Below are 21,095 nucleotides of genomic sequence, written 5' to 3'. Positions count from 1 at the left end.
ATCAAATACTTGTTCTCCCCACTGTATAAACACCATGGGACTACGCAGCCGTCATACCGCTCAGGAGGGAGATGCGTTCTGTCTCCTAGAGATGAACGTACTTTGGTTCGAAAAGTGCAAATCAATCCCAGAACAACAGCAAAGGACCTTGTGACGATGCTGGAGGAAATGGGTACAAAAGTATCTATATCCACAGTAAAACGAGTCCTATATCGACATAACCTGAAAGGCCTCTCAGCAAGGAAGAAGTCACTGCTCCAAAACCGCTATAAAAAAGCCAGACTACGGTTTGCAACTGCACATGGGGACAAAGATCTTACTTTTTGGAGAAATGCCCTCTGGTCTGATGAAACAAAAATAGAACTGTTTGGCCATAATGACCATCGTTATGTTTGGAGGAAAAAGGGGAAGGCTTGCAAGCCGAAGAACACCATCCCAACCATGAAGCACGGGGGTGGCAGCATCATGCTGTGGGGGTGCTTTGCTGCAGGAGGGACTGGTGCACTTCACAAAATAGATGGCATCAAGAGGAAGGAAAATTATGTGGATATATTGAAGCAACATCTCAAGACATCAGTCAGGAAGTGAAAGCTTGGTCGCAAATGGGTCTTCCAAATGGACAATGACCCCAAGCATACTTCCAAAGTTGTGGCAAAATGGCTTAAGGACAACAAAGTCAAGGTATTGGAGTGGCCATCACAAAGTCCTGACCTCAATCCTATCGAACATTTGTGGGCAGAACTGAAAAATCGTGTGCGAGCAAGGAGGCCTACAAACCTGACTCAGTTACACCAGCTCTGTCAGGAGGAATGGGCCAAAATTCACCCAACTTATTGTGGGAGGCTTGTGGAAGGCTATCCAAAACGTTTGACCCAAGTTAAACAATTTAAAAGCAACACTACCAAATACTAATTGAGTGTATGTAAACTTCTGACCCACTGGGAATGTGATGAAATAAATAAAAGCTGAAAGAAATAATTCTCTCTACTATCGTTCTGACATTTCACATTCTTAAAATAAAGTGGTGATCCTAACTGACCTAAGACAGGGAATTTTTACTAGGATTAAATGTCAGGAATTGTGAAAAGAGTGAAAAGAGTTTAAATGTATTTGGCTAAAGTGTATGTAAACTTCTGACTTCAACTGTATATACAATTAATGACATTACATTTCTTAACAGATTTCACAACACATGTGTGTGTGCCCTCAGTCCACTACTCTACTACAACACAAAATCCATGTGTACGTGTGTGTGTATAGTGCGTATGTTATCATATGTGTGTGTCTGTGCCTGTGTGGGTGTGTCTTCACAGTCCCCACTGTTCCATAAGGTGTATTTTTGTTTTTTAAATCAGATTTTACTGCTTGCGTGAGTTACTTGATGTGGAATAGAGTTCTATGTAGTCATATGGAACTTTGCTGAATAATGGTTTCAATGAAAACATTAGCTTGAGCGCTCTTGAATCTTCCTCACTTCTCCCCTCTGCAGGAGTGTTTGGCTTGGGGGTTCTGTCCAGCTGTCCAGGCATTGCCATGTCGATGGAGCAGGGCGACTGTATGACCAGGCTGCACAGTGACCCTCCAACTGGCATCTACAGCCATGCTGTCCCCGGCAACCACCTGGACCCCGACGACAGCCCAGACTCAGAGGAGGCCAGGGTGAGCAGGTCCACCATACTGTACATACACCACCAACAACCTCTGAGACTACATTTCCCATTAGGCATTACAGATTGAAAGAAAATGTCCCTCTACCACTGCTATCAGTCAGTTACACCTGTGGCATGTATTTGGCTGGAGTGTTGTGTGTTTGTGTGCAGGAAAGGCTGAGAACGTCTAGGTTTGCTCGGAACAAGATGAGGCAGCACCGATTGGCGCAGCAGGAGGGCCAGCCCGCCCTGGGGGATCGTCAGAGAGCTGACAGGATGCGCCTGCGCCTCAGACAGGTGCAAAATGACATGGCTACAGAGGATACAGCAGCCATTTCCAAAGGTGCAATGTTTCTTCCTTATCCCTCCAATGCTATCCATAACCCCAGGACAGGATTTCCCTTGATACACTGGCTTTTGTAATGTTGCGAAATGTTTTGTCATTTTTGTTCTGACAGTAGCATGCGTCTTCCTGCTTGTGCTTGTGGTTAATCTCTATAGTGTTTGTTCTTCGCCTAACAGACTTGCATCTGAATGGTAGCATAGTGACGTCCACCAAGGCTGACTCTCTACCAGACGAGTCTCCCACCAGCCCTGCCAGCCCCCAGGGATCCCAGAACCCCATTAAATGTTTCAGTCCCCCTCACCAGCCTAGCCCCCCCACGGTCCCTCCCAACCCCAGGAGCACCCTGGCCCGCCTCAGGAGGGCTCCCAGTCTCAGCAGTGCACGGCCGTCCCTCTCACACAGCTCAGGTCAGTGGAACAGTCTGGCAGTCATCATATAATCTGTCTCTTTGCAGTTATAGGGTAGCGCCACACTGTTTTTCATCATAGCATTAAATACATGACTGTATGTTCTGTGGTGTCTCTCATTCATTTTAGCAACTTAATTATACTTTTTAACATGGTGGATAGATGAATCAGTCAACACATCATATCTCATTCTAAAGAGGTTTAGTGCACTACTAATTAGCCCATCGCAGCTCCAACAGTAGCTGAGCTTGGGAACAGTAAATGAGATGTTCTCTTAGATAATGGAGTGCAAAGCTTTGTTTTCACAGCTTCTATTAATACATCTCCTGCCACGCACGCTGCTTCATTTAGCCAGTGACTGATAGAACTGTAATGTAACAATAGAGCTGTAATGTAACACTCTGCTGTGTGTTGTTGTGGCCATACAGTGCCTTCAGAAAGTATTCACACCCCTTGACTTTTTCCACATTTTGTTGTGTTACATCCTGAATTTAAAATGGATTACATTTTTATTTTGTGTCACTGGCCTACACACAATACCCCATAATGTCAAAGTGGAATTACGTTTTTAGAAATTAATGAAAAGCTGAAATGTCTTGGGTCAGTAAGTATTCAAACCCTTTATGGCAAGCCTAAATAAGTTGTTCCTGTTTGCAATAAGGCCCTAAATAAAACAGCAAAAACTGTTGTGGCAAATAAATTAACTTTACTGTATGTCCTGAAGCGTTATGTTTGGGGCAAATCCAACACAACACATCAGTGAGTACCACTCTTCACATTTTCAAGCATGGTGGTGGCTGCATCATGTTATGGGTATGCTTGTCATCGGTAAGGACGTTTTTTAGGATAAAAAGAAACGGAATAGAGCTAAGCACAGGCAAAATCCTAGAGGAAAACCGGGTTCAGTCTGCTTTCCACCAGACACTGGGAGACAAATTCACCTTTCAGCAGGACAATAACCTAAAACACAAGGCTAAATATACACTGTAGTTGCTTACCAAGACGACATTGAATGTTCCTGAGTGGCATAGTTAGTTTTTTTTACTTAAATCGGCTTGAAAATCTATGGCAAGACTTGAAAATGGCTGTCTAGCAATGATCAACAACCAATTTGACAAAGATTGAAGAATTTTAAAAAGAATAATGTGCAAATATTGTACAATCCAGGTGTGAAAAGCTCTTAGAGACTTACCCAGAAAAACTCAAAGCTGTAATCGCTGCCAAAGGTGCTTCTACAAAGTATTGACTCTGGGTGTGAATACTTATGCAAATTAGATATTTATGTATTTCATTTTCAATAAATGTGCAAACATTTCTAAAAAAAAACTGTTTTCACTTTGCCATTATGTGGTATTGTGTGTAGATGGGTGAGAGAGAAAAAATACAGCCTGAATTCAAAATGAATTAAATATAACACAACAAAATGTGGATTAAGTCAAGGGGTGTGAATACTTTCTGAAGGCAAAGTATTCAGACCCCTTCACTTTTTACAGAAAATAAAAAAACAGAAATACCTTATTTACATAAGTATTCAGACCCTTTGCTATGGGACTCGAAATTGAGCTCAGGTGCATCCTGTTTCCATTGATCATCCTTGAGATGTTTCTACAACTTGGGAGTCCACCTGTGGTAAATGCAATTGATTGAACATGATTTGGAAAGGCACACACCTGTCTATATAAGGTCCCACAGTTGACAGTGCATGTCAGAGCAAAAACCAAGCCATGAGGTCGAAGGAATTGTCCGTAGAGCTCCAAGACAGGATACAGGATTGTGTCGAGGCACTGATTTGGGGAAGGGTACAAAAAACTTCTGCAGCATTGAAGGTCCCCAATAACACAGTGGCTTCCATCATTCTTAAATGGAAGAAGTTTGGAACCACCAAGACTCTTCCTAGAGCTGGCCACCTGGCCAAACTGAGCAATCGGGGGAGAAGGGCCTTGGTCAGGGTGGTGACCAAGAACCTGATGGTCACTCTGAAAGAGCTCCAGAGTTCCTCTGTGGAGATGGAAGAACCTTCCAGAAGGACAACCATCTCTGCAGCACTCCACCAATAAGGCCTTTATGGTAGAGTGGCCAGACGGAAGCCACTCCTCAGTAAAAGGTACATGACAGCCCGCTTGGAGTTTACCAAAAGGCACCTAAAGGACTCAGAACATGAGAAACAAGATTCTCTGGTCTGATGAAACCAAGATTGAACTCTTTGGCATGAATGCCAAGTGTCACATCTGAAAGAAACCTTGCACCATCCCTACGGTGAAGCATGGTGGTGGCAGCCTCATGCTGTGGGGATGTTTTTCAGCGGCAGGGACTGGGAGACTTGTCAGGGTCGAGGGAAAGATGAACGGAGCAAAGCACAGAGAGATCCTTGACTGGGGTGAAGGTTCACCTTCCAACAGGACAACGACCCTAAGCACACAGCCAAGACAACGCAGGAGTGGCTTCGGGACAAGTCTCTGAATGTACTTGAGTGGCCCCGGGGGGGGTGGGTGATTGAATCCATTATAGAATAAGGCTGTAACGTAACAAAATGTGGGAAATTTCCATCATAATTGTGTTGTATTTAATTATGTGGTTGTTTCCTCCAGATGAGTTGTCCCCAGGCACTCCCAGCCAGAAGAGTGACCTGACAGAGCAACCTGAACTACGGCCGTTCTCCAAACCTGAGTTAGCACTGACACAGAGCTTCAAACTCCTCAACTCAGACGACTGGTGAGCTTTATTCTTGATTTGGATCCCTATTAGCTGACGTTTTAGCAACCACTAAACCTCCTGGGGTCCAACTGAACCCCACCGCTAGCATTTAACCCCATGCTATACTTAAACATTGTCTAGTCAGACCCTACTTCAAATGTAAATTTTATAATTTTTGGATGCATATAAGCAATGGATTGGAATTACTCATTTCTATTTCTCTATTTATTAATGAAGGGAGAAGAAGATCGAAGGCCTCACCTTTCTCCGTGGTCTGACGCTGTACCATTCAGACATACTGCTGAACAGGCTGCATGACGTCTGTCTCGCACTCATCCAAGAGGTATGACCACGACTCCTCATTCTTTTAGTCTTATATAAATGTTAATGTGCAGTCCATTGTCCTGGGGACCCTCATCCAATCTATTTTCTTCCTTCTAATCATAATCTCAGCCTCAATCAATTCAAGACAGGGTGGTCCTTGTAGACTCTATCTGTTTAATGACAGATTTTCCTACATCCTGATGAGGCAATGTAACCATTCAAGCCCTTGGTGAGATGGCTGAAGAAAAAATGATCTAGCTGATTCAATATCATCATCATCATCATCATCATCGTCATCTGAGTGTATTGCTCCCCAGGTGAGGAACCTTCGGTCGGGTGTGTCCCGTGTTGCTGTGGGGGCGATGGGTGAGCTGTACACCGCACTGCAGAAGGGGATGGACCAGGAGCTGGAGGGCACTGCCAAGGCTCTGCTGCAGAAGGCTGGGGAGTCCAATGCCTTCATCAGGCAGGACGTGGACGCAGCGCTGGACAGCATGGTGCAACACTGTACCCCCACCCGCAGCCTCAGCGCCCTGCTCACCAGCGGCCTCAGGTCAGACACACACTCACGGTCACCAACTAGCACTATCAGCAGTTCAGCACCAGTACTTGAATTACATGCTTTGCTTGAAGATATTAAATCTTACCATGCTTGTATCTTATCATTAAAGTGGGCCATTAGGCTTTATTTTCTATGTGGTGCTGACCACATCCCTGATATTGTCTCTTGTGAACAGTCACCTGAACTCAGTGGTGAGGAAGTGCGCAGGTCATCACATGGTCAACCTGATGGAGAACATTGGCACTGCCCGCCTGCTATCTGGAGGGAAAGACCTCACCGACCGAATCCTACCTGCCGTCACCAAGCTGTCACAAGACTCCTCCCAGGAAGCTAGGTAGGGAGGGAATTTTGTTAAAAACCAACGTATGTCTGTTTTTAATACTAGTAAGTGTGTCTGTTATCAATAGAATGTGGCATTGTTTGAGGCTGTTCTTCTCCTCAGGTACCAGGGACGCCGGATGCTGCTGTTTCTGTCATCGCACCCTGATTTTGATAAGATGTTGGAGAAATATATCCCTGCCAAAGACCTGGCTCCCATCAGAGACACTGTCTTCACACTGAAGACTAAGGTACAGAACACTGTCTAACTGAGAAGGTGTGTGTGACTGTTATGAGTCATTCCTGTCTATTTTTGTCTCCCCCTGCTGGGGGCTTGCGTTTTGAGACGAGACACTTTTACTTTAAAGGTCCAATGCAGCTGTTTTTATCTCAATATGAAATCATTTCTGGGCAACAATTAAGTACCTTACTGTGATTTAAAATGGTCAAAAATAAACAAAAATAGCTTCTTAGCAAATAGCAATTTCTCAAGCAAGAATTCTGCTAGGACTGTCTGGGAGTGGTCTGAGTGGGAAACGGAAAACTTGCTGTTATTGGTAGAGAGGTTTGGAACTCTTTTTCTTATTGGTCATTTCACTAATTTACTACCAGGCAGGCCAAAGTTCCATCCCACCAAAACAAGGTGACATTTCAGGCAGTTTTTTCAAACAGCTCTTGCACTAAAAGGGCGTTATCATAATTTTCACAATTTCACAGTATTATTCCAACCTCATAGTGTGGAAATATACTGTATATAAAACACAGGAAAATCGTGTTTTTGACTGCACTGGGCCTTTAAGGAAGCAGTGGTTACATGTGTGTTAATGTGGTCTGAAGGGCCTTGGAGAGATGCCCCAGGACACCCCGTCAGCCAGGGGCCGGCGTTCCCTCCCTGGCAGTGGCACAGTGAGGGCCTCATCTCTCAGCAGGGAACCCCTCAAAGTGGTCAACAGGTGGGCAAACACGACAACACCAACTGAAATGTGTAGCACGTCAGTCTCATCAAGTTTACATCCCTAGCATACTGAACTGTTATCAATAAAGCCAAGGCTAGCTGTGCTGTTTGTCCATGCATTAGCACAGTTTGTGTCATTGTATGTACAGTTTGTTCATGTGTCAGTATGAACTCCCCTCTCCATGTCTTACCTACTGTTTGTGTATCTGCAGGGAGTCTGGGCAGTACAGCAGCAGACCTCAAGCTCACAGCATTGCAGACAAGACCGAGTACATCAAGCAGCTCACAGCCCAGCTGGGTTCAAAGGATTTCAGAGAGCGCATCAAGGGCATTGACCAGCTAGTGGTGGACTGCGAGCACAACCCCAACATAGTCATCGGCAGCATCTTTCCGGTAACTGACGTCATCTAAACAATACCAGATATTCTTTAGCCTTATATACTAGTGTTGCGTGGGTCAGATGTTTGTTCACCCACACCCGCCCGCAATTGCTAATAACCCATCCACAACCTCCCGACTATATGTGATAATGGGAAAATCTGAGGCCCGCACCCAACCCTAACCCGCTAATATAGAAAATGCGCTGTAGGCTACAGTCAGAGATGGCTAAACGATTTTTTGACAAGGGGTGCAGTTTTTTTTGTTGTTGCCTGATTTAGATATGTTTCTGCATATAGCCTAATTTCCAACAGCTTCTCTTCTGTCATTATATGTTGCCCCAGAAGACTAAATAAAGCCTTGCTCACCAGAATAATGTCATAAATCGATAGAATGAATGCTTCAATGTAGCTTCAATGTAGTTGACAAGTTTTTCTCTGATCTCTGCTTCTTTCGCGGAGCAAAGACGTTTAGGGACCGGGGAGAACATTTTAAAAAATACAGGAAAGATTTTCTGTGCAACATTTCCAAGGGACATCAGTTTGACCGGTTGTAAGGAAATAGAAACACCATTTGTACATCATGGTATGATGCAAGCATTCCACTTTACAAAATAAAATGCATTACTATTTTATTTTTTACCATAGAGAACCAGACAAAAATGTAGGTTATACTCTGGCTATTGGCTTCTTTGCATATTCAAAATACAACACTGCCCCTTTAAGGCTCTCCTGGAGGATGGTTACAATTACAACCAAATACTTTTTATGTCTTTATAAAATAACTCCCTCCTTAAGGGCGTCCTGTCGTCCCTGGGATGATAAAAAAAATATGTATATGTTTCAAAATAGACTCTGGGACAGTTCTGGGACAACTGATTCAAAATTCATACGACCACTGCATATAAAAAAATTAAAAAAAGCAATGAGGCTGATGCAACAGATCAGACCTTTTAGCTTAAAATGTTGATCGTTTTATTTCTTCATATTATAAGCTCAACAATGTGCACATGGCTGTAGGCTGCGCGCAAATGTTCCAAAATGCAATTAGCGGGAAAACATCGTTTTCAAAAGCGTGCCGCACGAGCTAGCAGTTTCATGTGACAGAGATGAAAATATCTGTTAGAAATTAAGGAAGGAAGGGGGGGGGGGGGGGGGTCTAAAGATGCATCAAAGATCTTGTCCATTCAGACAATTGAAATTGAAATCTATACTCTTCTTGTCCAATTATTTGTTTTACTTGTTCCTGGACAAGAGGACAAGCGTTAATTTCGAGCCCTGTTTAAGGTATTGTTTTCTCTTTATTCAACCCGTCCGCCACCCACCCTCCCTTCATCCACACAATATTCCATGACCCTAAACCTGCCTGCCTCACGGATATAACTGCAGAGACAGCGGGTTATGAGTCAACCCGCGCTCACTATTATATATCCTAAGCTGCAAATTGCCGAAGTCCTCTGACTATCACAAAGAAAACTATAACTTTTATTGACGAAATATAAACCATGTAAATGCCCCTAGATAAGAGGACCTGTGTAAGTAGGTCATAGTTGAATCTATAGTAATGCTTCTCTCCCAGGTGTTTGATGCCTTTAAGGCCAGACTGCAGGAGTCCAACAGTAAGGTCAACTTGTACGCTCTGGAGTCTCTGCAGAAGATCGTCACTGTGATGAAGGATAACCTGGCCCAGGTAGTCTACATCCTGGTCCCGGCCATCGTGGACAATCACCTCAACTCCAAGAACAATGCTATCTATACCGCTGCCATTGGAGCCATCCACGCACTCATCCAAAACCTTGGTAGGTGTCTGATTTTTGAGATCACATCATCTGGTTTGAGGTTCCATGCAAGGCTCGAACGTAGCTGAGAGGATGACCATCTCTAACTAGACTTTGTGCTTTACTTTGTTCACAGATACAACCCTCCTCCTCCAGCCCTTCTGCACCAAGGCCCAGTTCCTGAGTGGCAAGGCTAAGGTGGATCTCATAGAGAAGGTTGCAGGTATGTTCACTGAAACAGTTTGCTTGAGATAAATCCCCTTAGCAACCTAGGTTATGTAGATGATACTTTGTAAACTTCATTAGATTTTTAACATTTGGATTATGATCTGAGTTTACAACAGCTGCTAAGCAACAGTGCTATGGGAACTGTCTTTCTGCCTGCCCTCCAAGGAGTCTTTAGCCTTAAAAGGAGGGAGAAACAGATGTGTCAGTGTCATATGCTCTCAGCATTTCATAAGCTCCTTGTTACGTGTTTGACTCCCTTGCCTCTTCCCACCTCCCCCTACTTCCCTTCCCTCATCTTCTGGCCTGTCTTTCAGATCTGGTGACAGAGCTGTATCCTCGTAAGCCCCAGGTGGTGGAACAGAAGGTGTTACCCCTGCTGTGGCACCTCCTGGGCACCTCCAGCCACAGCGGCACCGTCCACGGCCGGGGCGGCAGCGTGCGGGGGGCCACTGCCAACCTGTGCCAAGCCCTTTACACCCACATGGGGCCTGGGCTGGCAGAGTGCGCCGCCTCCCAGCATGCCAACGTCCACAAGGGCCTCAACGAGCTCCTGAGGACCCTCCCTTCCCCCCGAGGGCCCCTCAGAAAACACAACCTTCAAAACACAACCAAACCCCCACAGACAGAAGAACAGAAACACTGACCTTACTTGAAGACAGAGATGTTCTGCATTTCTAATAGTGCCTGCACTTTTGTAACATTACAGAGTATAGAAAGTCCTTTAAGATGAGAGCCCTTAAATCAACTCTCTTCTCAGCAAGTTATGGTATCCTTCAATAAAGGAGCACAGGCAGACAGGCAGGCTTCAGCTGTTGGCATCAGGTCTTACTCTCAACAACCTGCTCTCTTTGCACTTTGAAGAAGTAGTTCACTGTCATTATAGTTGTCGTCATGTATGTTGCATTGGATGTATCGTAATATGATTGTCGCTGTATTTGTTTATGAATCTTATTGTACTCAAATCAGAGACATTGCGAAGAATGTACCATTTTAAATGCACAAAAAGGAAACGGGACCGAAATATGTATATTTTTGCTGTTTCATTAAATGTAATATGTGATATTTCTAAGATGTCTTATACGGTTGTTTTTAAAGATTTGTCAGTGAAGATTAATGATATCAAATTACTTTTGTTTAGCTCAAATGTGTGATTGCATAGTATTAGCCTAATTTGTATGCTGTACAATGTTGCAGTTTATAATTTATCAATTGTAAATGGTTTGAAAGTCCTATTGTAACAATTTGTTGAAGTGGTGTTGTGACATACCTTATTTTTTGTTGTTTTATGACCAAAATGTACTGACAGGGAATCAAAAAAATTGTTATTTCTTTCTAAAAGATATGTACACCGATGCCTAAATCAACTGTGGGTATAACATTGAAACCATTTAGCTTTAAACCAACGATTGATACAGAGACGGTGAAGCCCAGGCCTGTGATTCTGTTTCAGTATAGTGCCAGTCTTGAAGTAGCCTTTCACTATTCTGTTTAAATTATATTGAACTTGTGTATTAACAAGAGGAAAGACAGATATTGATATATAAATAAAGTGTTTATTTCTGTAAACTAAGTGCTCCAGTTGGTTTAATTCTTATGCCTAAAAATGAGTGAGAAGTTCTTCATTGCGAGGAAACCCACTTGCCTGCTTATACTATCATTGTAATGCGTCAGTGTGGTTGACCTTGTTGCCTCGTGTCCCCCAAAGGGAAAAAGAGGATATGTGTGCCTGGTCACTCTTGAGGAAGATGGCGCTGTAAGGTAAGGATCTATTTCAATCACTACATGCAAGATTGAGCATCTGAGTCAGTTAAAACAAGACTGTCACCGATTTACTTTTATTTACAAGTAAATAAATACAATTAGTTTTGCAGGGGTTAAATTACAAAGTTAGGGCCCTGTGTTTTGGGCTTTCATATCACATGACCTTTATTTTAAGCCTTTTCCAGAAATGAGATTCACACCAAAAATGTAAGCAATTGTCTAAGGATGGTGCTGGACCATCTGACATAAAAAGAAAAGGGGACCTTTTGTTGAAATATATTTTTTAAATCCAGGGGTGTAGTAATTACGTTTTCTGTTGCAAAACGTTTTGCAACAAACCGTTTACTCCAAACAGAAAACGCAAACGAGTTTCTATTGGACAGGTAGGTCCCTCCCAGTTTCATTCCGTTTGGTTCTTAAACAGTCAACTGTTTCTGTAATGAATACACCCCTGGTCATGTGACATGACTGTGCAAAACACAGGGACTTAATAGCAAAGCAAAAGACAAGATTGTATAAAATGTCAAGTTCCTTGAAGGTAGTTCTCATCGACAGATATGTAACAGGGTCCTAGTAGTCAGAAGCTACAGTTCTTATAGGACTCAGGTCCAGGCCATATTGGAAAAAGAGGTAGGCTTGGCAAGGTGACGTAAAACAAAGCTTTCAATCTTACACTTCTAATGAACCAAAGAAAGTGACTCTCTGGTCCCATACACACAACATGCAGAACTTTTCAAACGAATTACACATTAATCGTCTTAGAAATGAGTATATGATCTAGGCATACTAGTTTGGTTTAGAGTTGAGCAACTTGTATGAAAATCACAGCAAATGGAGAGCAGCTGCCTTGTGAAAATGATGGTTATAGGTTTCTATCACAAAGACTAAACTACTTTGCAAAAATTAAGTCCTGCATTATGTTATTTGAATGTAGTAGTATCTTGCAGTGTATGTGTTTATGCATGTTTCTACAACATGTTCTCTTCATACACACACATCAGATGTTTGCACCCACAATTACATTTGACATCTACCATTAGTGGATAAGGGTAAATAGCCATGGCCCAAATGTCTGTCTATCCATGTTACAGCATTGCAGTGGCTGGTTGGGCTGGCTTGTGCTTTGGACGGTTGCTACTGCTACTGCTGAGCCTCAAATGCCAGAATATTCTAAACTAAGGCAGCTCATTGCCAATGCAGAGCCAGCAAATGTCATTATACCTTGGTTTAACAATTTCTTGACATAGCTGTGAGAAAATGTCCAGTTTGAGAAGCTACAATGACATTTTCAGACTGTAGTCATCAATTTTAGACATTCCCTCACATAGTTAAATTTCACCAACATATACAATTTATATCTCACACTGTTCAAGTACTCTCTTTAGCTTTATAAACCATAAAATATTTATAAACATTGTGTTTCTAACCACCACATCCAGTGTGTCCCTCCTAATCATAATAAATGTTTTGCTAGAAGGTATTAAAATCAGGACGAACATCCCAAGGTGCTGAGCTGACCCACAGTGGCTTTGACAACATGGGCTAACATGTTATTTTTGCTACAGTTGATTATATGGCTGTGTACATACAGTGGGAAAAAAAGTATTTAGTCAGCCACCAATTGTGCAAGTTCTCCCACTTAAAAAGATGAGAGAGGCCTGTAGTTTTCATCATAGGTACACGTCAACTATGACAGACAAATTGAGAGGAAAAAAAATCCAGAAAATCACATTGTAGGATTTTTTATGAATTTATTTGCAAATTATGGTGGAAAATAAGTATTTGGTCAATAACAAACAAGCAAGATTTCTGGCTCTCACAGACCTGTAACTTCTTCTTTAAGAGGCTCCTCTGTCCTCCACTCGTTACCTGTATTAATGGCACCTGTTTGAACTTGTTATCAGTATAAAAGACACCTGTCCACAACCTCAAACAGTCACACTCCAAACTCCACTATGGCCAAGACCAAAGAGCTGTCAAAGGACACCAGAAACAAAATTGTAGACCTGCACCAGGCTGGGAAGACTGAATCTGCAATAGGTAAGCAGCTTGGTTTGAAGAAATCAACTGTGGGAGCAATTATTAGGAAATGGAAGACATACAAGACCACTGATAATCTCCCTCGATCTGGGGCTCCACGCAAGATCTCACCCCGTGGGGTCAAAATGATCACAAGAACGGTGAGCAAAAATCCCAGAACCACACGGGGGGACCTAGTGAATGACCTGCAGAGAGCTGGGACCAAAGTAACAAAGCCTACCATCAGTAACACACTACGCCGCCAGGGACTCAAATCCTGCAGTGCCAGACGTGTCCCCCTGCTTAAGCCAGTACATGTCCAGGCCCGTCTGAAGTTTGCTAGAGTGCATTTGGATGATCCAGAAGAGGATTGGGAGAATGTCATATGGTCAGATGAAACCAAAATATAACTTTTTGGTAAAAACTCAACTCGTCGTGTTTGGAGGACAAAGAATGCTGAGTTGCATCCAAAGAACACCATACCTACTGTGAAGCATGGGGGTGGAAACATCATGCTTTGGGGCTGTTTTTCTGCAAAGGGACCAGGACGACTGATCCGTGTAAAGGAAAGAATGAATGGGGCCATGTATCGTGAGATTTTGAGTGAAAACCTCCTTCCATCAGCAAGGGCATTGAAGATGAAACGTGGCTGGGTCTTTCAGCATGACAATGATCCCAAACACACCGCCCGGGCAACGAAGGAGTGGCTTCGTAAGAAGCATTTCAAGGTCCTGGAGTGGCCTAGCCAGTCTCCAGATCTCAACCCCATATAACAAAGTATTGAGAAACTTTTGTTATTGACCAAATACTTATTTTCCACCATAATTTGCAAATAAATTCATTAAAAAATCCTACAATGTGATTTTCTGGATTTTTTTCCCTCATTTTGTCTGTCATAGTTGACGTGTACCTATGATTAAAATTACAGGCCTCTCTCATCTTTTTAAGTGGGAGAACTTGCACAATTGGTGGCTGACTAAATACTTTTTTTCCCCACTGTATATTCAGCAATCAAAGATATATAATGATGTCCTTAATTTCAGTAAAGAAATGATCATATGACGATTAATGAGAAAATGCACAATATCAATGTCTATCAATGCCTAGCATTACAGCAACCTTTCTCACTTAGATTATAAAGTATGTGTGCCTCTGAAATAGAGAGTTGGATAAAGATGGTGGATATCTTGTCCCCTTTACAGATGTGCACACACACAAATAACAGGATTCAGTAGCATACCCTGCCGCTGCACTCTATACAAGTATAAGTTCAAAGGCTATTTTTTAACTTTCGGAATATTCCTTGACAAAAGATGTAGACTACAGTACAGTGCTATAACTAAAATAAGCAGAACTTGTGCTATGAATGTGGAGTATTTATCGCTAGATCACAGTTGATGTGCTTGACAGTTGACACCTGATTGAATCAATCATATATAAATCTTTATCTAACCAGGGGCTCTATGTGGCCCAGTTTTGGTGCTAAGGCAGTTGGATCAATATAATGGCAACCTTTCCTCGTCGTCATGGGATGATGAGCAATCTGTCATCCTAATCTCTCTCGTCAAGGTCCAGAAGTCTTGGACAGGTCCTGGTTTTCAGCCAGGTGTAGTTTTTGTCTGGACAAAGGTACATTAAGGATCCAACACAGACACGTTAAGGATTCAAGCTAAATATAGATGATTCAAAGCCAGTGTTTTCCCTGGTGAGCCAGGTGAATCCCAGAGATTACAAGACAACTTTTAGAAAAGGATACATTGAGCTGCTGAGTTCCTCCAGCTGAAGGGGAAATGAAGTACATGATCAGATTATATAGTCCAATGTTGAGGTAATCTAAGTCAAAATTCATTAGATGGAAGCATAGGCTTTACACAACAATAGCCTACAGAATGTTAGATCAATACTCAACATCATTTCACCACATCTATCATTGTATTACTGTTCGTAAGTCCTAAATAAGCCCAAATGATTAAGTTAAATTCTTCTAGCTAATTTAAATAAAATCACATTTTATTTGTCACATGCGCCGAATACAACAGGTGTAGTAGACCTTACAGTGAAATGCGTACTTACAAGCCCTTAACCAACAATGCAGTTTTAAGAAATAATATATTTTTTAAATCATACAAAATACAATATAAAATAATACGAAATAAAAATAACAAATAATTAAAGAGCAGCAGTAAATATAACAATAGCGAGGCTATATACAGGGGGTACCGGTTAGTCAAGGTAATTGAGGTAATATGTACATGTAGGTAGAGTTATTAAAGTGACTACGCATAGATAATAAACAGAGAGTAGCAGCAGCGTAAAAGATGCAATGCAAATAGTCTGGGTAGCCATTTGATTAGATGTTCAGGAGTCTTATGGCTTGGGGGTAGAAGCCTCTTGGACCTAGACTTGGCGCTCCAGTACCGCTTGTCGTGCAGTAGCAGAGAGAATAGTCTATGACTAGGGTGGCTGGAGTATTTGACAATTTTTAGGGCCTTCCTCTGACACCGCCTGGTATAGAGGTCCTGGATGGCAGGAAGCTTGGCCCCAGTGATGTACTGGGCCGTACGCACTACCCTATGTAGTGCCTTGCGGTCGGAGGCTGAGCAGTTGCCATACCAGGCAGTGATGCAACCAGTCAGGATGCTCTCGATGGTGCAGCTGTAGAACCTTTTGAGGATCTGAGGACCCATGCCAAATCTTTTCAGTCTCCTTAGGGGGAATAGGATTTGTCGTGCCCTCTTCACGACTGTCTTGGTGTACTTGGACCATGTTAGTTTGTTGGTGATGTGGACAACAAGGAACTTGAAGCTCTCAACCTGCTCCACTACAGCCCCGTCGATGAGAATGGGGGCATGCTCGGTCCTCTTCTTTTACCTGTAGTCCACAATCATCTCCTTTGTCTTGATCAGGGAGAGGTTGTTGTCCTGGCACCACACGGCCAGGTCTCTGACCTCTTCCCTATAGGCTGTCTCATCGTTGTCGGTGATCAGGCCTACCACTGTTGTGTCATCGTCAAACTTAATGATGGTGTTGGAGTCGTGCCTGGCCATGCAGTCATGAGTGAACAGGGAGTACAGGAGGGGACTGAGCACGCACGGGCCCCCGTGTTGAGGATCAGCGTGGCAGATGTGTTGTTACCTACCCCTACGACCTGGGGGCGGCCTGTCAGGAAGTCCAGGATCCAGTTGCAGAGGGAGGTGTTTAGTTCCAGGGTCCTTAGCTTAGTGATGAGCTTTGAGGGCACTATGGTGTTGAACACTGAGCTGTAATCAATGAATAGCATTCTCACATAGGTGTTACTTTTGTCCAGGTGTGAAAGGGCAGTGTGGAGCGCAATAGAGATTGCATCATCTGTGGATCTGTTGGGGCGGTATGCAAATTGGAGTGAGTGTAGGGTTTCTGGGATAATGGTGTTGATGTGAGCCATGACCAGCCTTTCAAAGCACTTCATGGCTACAGATGTGAGTGCTACGGGTCGGTAGTCATTTAGGCAGGTTACCTTAGTGTTCTTGGGCACAGGGACTATGGTGGTCTGCTTGAAACTTGTTGGTATTACAGACTCAGACAGGGAGAGGTTGAAAATGTCATTGAAGACACTTCCCAGTTGGTCAGTGCATGCTCGGAGTATACGTCCTGGTAATCCGTCTGGCCCTGCGGCCTTGTGAATGTTGACCTGTTTAAAGGTCTTACTCACATCGGCTATGGAGAGCGTGATCACACAGTCAATGCTCTCATGCATGTTTCAGTGTTACTTGCCTCGAAGCGAGCATAGTAGTAATTTAGCTCGTCTGGTAGGCTCATGTCACTGGGCAGCTCGCGGCTGTGCTTCCCTTTGTAGTCTGTAATAGTTTGCAAGCCCTGCCACATCCGACGAGCATCGGAGCCGGTGTAGTACGATTAGATCTTAGTCCTGTATTGACGCTTTGCCTGTTTAATGGTTCGTCGGAGGGCATAGCGGGATTTCTTATAAGCTTCCGGGTTAGAGTCCCGCTCCTTGAAAGCGGCAGCTCTACCCTTTAGCTCAGTGTGGATGTTGCCTGTAACCCATGGCTTCTGGTTGGGGTATGTACGTACAGTCACTGTGGGTACGACGTTATCGATGCACTTATTGATGAAGCCAGTGACTGAGGTGGCGTACTCCTCAATGCCATCGGAAGAATCCCGGAACATATTGCAGTCTGTGCTAGCAAAACAGTCCTGTAGCTTAGCATCTGCTTCATCTGACCACTTTTTTATTGACCGAGTCACTGGTGCTTCCTGCTTTAGTTTTTGCTTGTAAGCAGGAATCAGGAGGATAGAATTATGGTCAGATTTGCCAAATGGAGGGCGAGGGAGAGCTTTGTACGCGTCTCTGTGTGTGGAGTAAAGGTGGTCTAGAGTTTTTTTCCCTCTGGTTGCACATTTAACATGCTGGTAGAAATGAGGTAAAATGGATTTAAGTTTCCCTGCATTAAAGTACCCGGCCACTAGGAGCGCCACCTCTGGATGAGCGTTTTCCTGTTTGCTTATGGCCGTATACAGTTCATTGAGTGCGGTCTTAGTGCCAGCATCGGGTTGTGGTGGTAAATAGACAGCTACGAAGAATATAGATGAAAACTATCTTGGTAGATAGTGTGGTCTATAGCTTATCATGAGATACTCTACCTCAGGCGAGCAAAACCTTGAGACTTCCTTAGATATCGTGCACCAGCTGTTGTTTACAAATATACATAGACCACCACCCCTTGTCTTACCAGAGGCTGCTGTTCTATCCTGCCGATACAGTGTATAACCCACCAGCTGTATGTTATTCATGTCTTCGTTCAGCCATGACTCGGTGAAGCGTAAGATATTACAGTTTTTAATGTCACGTTGGTAGGATATTCGTGCCTGTAGTTCGTCCACTTTATTATCAAGCGATTGTAAGTTGGCCAAGAGTGCTGATGGCAAAGGCAGATTAGCCACTCGTCGCCGGCTCCTTACCAAGCACCCTCGATCTCATTCCGCAATATCTCCTTTTCTTTCTACTGCGAATGACAGGGATGAGGGCCCTGTCGGGTGTCTGGAGCAAATCCCTCTCGTCCGACTCATTAAAGAAAAATTATTCATCCAGTTCAAGGTGAGTAATTGCAGTTCTGATGTCCAGAAGCTCTTTTCGGTCATAAGAGACAGTAGCAGCAACATTATGTACAAAATAAGTTACAAACAATGCGAAAAACACACAAAATAGCAGGTTGGTTAAGAGTCCATAAAACGGCAGCCATCCCCTCCGGCGCCATTAATTTAAACAGTGAAAATGTAATTTCACAGCCCATCTGTTTTGCTGCTACATTATCCTCTGCTGCTATGGCTACAGAGTATTCTTGGCACCCATATATATAATGAGCTGAAGGGCTTTCACACCACCCTCACACATACCACAGCAATTCCCCCCCAGCACAAATACCACACCACAGCAGTGGATCCTAGAAATCGAACTAACAATAGACACATTAGACATTTTGAGCCTAAGGTCAAATTGTCTCTGGTCTGTCGATCTCACTGTTTGCTGCCTCTCCACAGCCAACTACTGTGTGCCTGGACAGTATGTGAAAAGCATGCATTATTAATTATCACATTTTTGGACTGGATGTTGTCCAAAAGACAGCAGTGTGCTGGAAGAAATATATGACTCAAGAGCATCTGCTTAGGATGTAAACATTCATGTGTGGGAATAACCATATTCTGCTTATTTACAAACAGCATGTAAATAACCATTTCACTTGACTAGTGTGGTTCAACATGACACTACCCACTGGGCACAGACGTCAGTTCAACGTGCATTTGGTTGAGTTTTCAACTAATGTGAAATCAACAAAACATGTCACGCCATTGGATTTAAGTTAAAAGTTAGGTGAAAATTAGACTATATTCCCTTACGTTGATTACTTTTTTTCCAAATCCAATCAGTTTTCCACGTTGATTCAACATCATCACATTTCATTTTTTTGTTGAAATGATATGTAAACAATGTTGATTCAACCAGTTTTTGCCCAATGCGTATGTTCTAGGTAAGGACATCAAATGTGGTGAGCTGTGTACTACAGTGTGAGTAAATCATTCATTGAGTATTGTAGAGTGTTAGGTCAGGTGCTTACATTGCAGAGCAGGTGCTCCAGGTTGTGGTCGGAGGCACACTTCCTCTTGTCCTCTGACAGCTCCTCCACATGGCTGTCCAGACTGAAGTGTAGCCGTGCAAGCTTCTCCTGCATCTCACGCACATGCTCCAGCTGCTCAAAGGAGCACACCTTCCCTGAGAGGACACAGCAAGGGTCATACACACTTTTACATATCTGTCAAAGAGACATAACTTTCTATGTAACCATGGTACTATGGCACAATGTCAAACAAATGGCCGCATTTCCACTGTGTAACTGTGTCTCAGTATTCACAGTGTGTTCCATGGTCATCTTACCAAAGGCCTGCAGTTTTCCGGAGTGGAAGTCATTGAGCAGGTTGAGGAGGCCTCCCTCCATCTCTCTCACATCAGAGACGTCCGTGAGGAAGGAGTGCTGCAGTGGGGAGGATTGGGACACCTTACTGGGCCCTGCGGGCTGGGGAGCCCTGGCCTTCTCCTTATGAGGCCTGGTGAACACAGACCAGACAACAGGAAACAGTAAACACAACCTGTACCCTAATGTAACATTAATTCAACCTCTTATATACATTTTGTCAATCCAACTAATTTGACCGATAAAAGTAGACATTGTGACTGTTACAAACCTTGTGGTCTTTGGTGGAGCTGCTACGACCACACTGAGCACATCTTTGGACTGTCCTGCTGCCCCAATGGACCTCTTGAACTTGCCTCTGTTTTTTGGGGAGGGGGGTTGGGGGAGGCCAAGGGAGAAGGTGGCACTCTTGCTGGAGGGGAGGACTGAGAGCTTACGGGGGTTGACCGGGGGAGGAGGGGGCTGGGGGAGAGACACTTTGGGGCTCCGCTTCTTACGCTTGTCCTCCATGGCTTGTTGGAGTGAAGTCCTCTGGGTAAAATTAGTGGACCCTGCCTGAGCTTCAGGACATCCTGTAACAACAATAACGGTAGGAAGTCAGGCGCTAGTGCTTCCCCTCCCTGACAGGACTGGAGTGAACCACCACCCTACAACAGACATTTTACTTGGTAGACCTGCTAAATGTCAAATTGATGTAATTCTCTCATTTCAAATGGTAGCACTTGCTGTATCTTGAATACTACCAGGCTGCTCAATTGAAGTAGCCTCTTATCACTGACAAGATCCTCTGGCAAACAACAAAGGGGTTCACTGCAGAAGGATTCATGGCTGGATGGCTGCCAGGGTGAATGTACCCAACCTAATACCCCCACCTGGGCTTTTGCAATATTCTTAAATATTCATTATTTTGACTAGCTTGGTAAATGTTCAAGGTGAACAAGGTCACACATCCAGGTAATACTATAGGCTTATGGGAAAAACATCCAATGATGAGGATTCATTTTAGAATGTCTGTCCCTGTATAATAGGCCTGTGTGAAACAGGTCCACTGAGGTATTTTTAGAATGCATCATTTCTTTGTAATTGGTCTGACAACATATTGCAAACAAGTCTTTCAACTGATATAGCTGAAAACACGTGGACAATCATGCAAGTGTAATTTTCTAAATAAAACATATTGGCAAAAATAACTAAGTTATGTTCACAACTT

At 43.5% G+C, this 21,095-nt stretch overlaps 2 protein-coding genes across 2 annotated transcripts in view; one reads left to right on the top strand and one right to left on the bottom strand.

The window, feature by feature from the left end:
- The window catches only part of LOC311102753 (TOG array regulator of axonemal microtubules protein 1-like), a 49,438-nt gene extending 38,237 nt beyond the window's left edge, over nt 1-11,201 (top strand). The window contains exons 10-22 of the mRNA XM_084144139.1: nt 1,490-1,659; nt 1,821-1,992; nt 2,172-2,402; nt 4,991-5,114; nt 5,334-5,439; nt 5,738-5,973; nt 6,158-6,316; nt 6,425-6,551; nt 7,138-7,253; nt 7,468-7,648; nt 9,212-9,431; nt 9,547-9,633; nt 9,953-11,201. Coding sequence (XP_084000265.1) covers nt 1,490-1,659; nt 1,821-1,992; nt 2,172-2,402; nt 4,991-5,114; nt 5,334-5,439; nt 5,738-5,973; nt 6,158-6,316; nt 6,425-6,551; nt 7,138-7,253; nt 7,468-7,648; nt 9,212-9,431; nt 9,547-9,633; nt 9,953-10,281 — 2,258 coding nt within the window. The 3' untranslated portion in view covers nt 10,282-11,201. The remainder of the gene's footprint in view (nt 1-1,489; nt 1,660-1,820; nt 1,993-2,171; nt 2,403-4,990; nt 5,115-5,333; nt 5,440-5,737; nt 5,974-6,157; nt 6,317-6,424; nt 6,552-7,137; nt 7,254-7,467; nt 7,649-9,211; nt 9,432-9,546; nt 9,634-9,952) is intronic.
- A 3,781-nt stretch (nt 11,202-14,982) lies between these two features.
- Nucleotides 14,983-20,395, bottom strand: ccdc28b (coiled-coil domain containing 28B; the record flags this gene model as incomplete). The annotated part of the gene is made up of 5 exons (XM_084144169.1): nt 14,983-15,037; nt 15,175-15,197; nt 19,532-19,686; nt 19,849-20,018; nt 20,157-20,395. 5 exons carry the CDS (start codon nt 20,393-20,395, stop codon nt 14,983-14,985), a joined length of 642 nt encoding a protein of 213 aa, XP_084000295.1.
- Between the last annotated feature and the right edge of the window lie 700 nt (nt 20,396-21,095).

Source organism: Coregonus lavaretus (assembly GCF_964263955.1).
Source record: "Coregonus lavaretus genome assembly, chromosome: 27".
NCBI lineage: Eukaryota > Metazoa > Chordata > Actinopteri > Salmoniformes > Salmonidae > Coregonus > Coregonus lavaretus.
The sequence above is the reverse complement of the archived record's forward strand: the minus strand, read 5'-3'. Positions and strand labels throughout refer to the sequence as shown.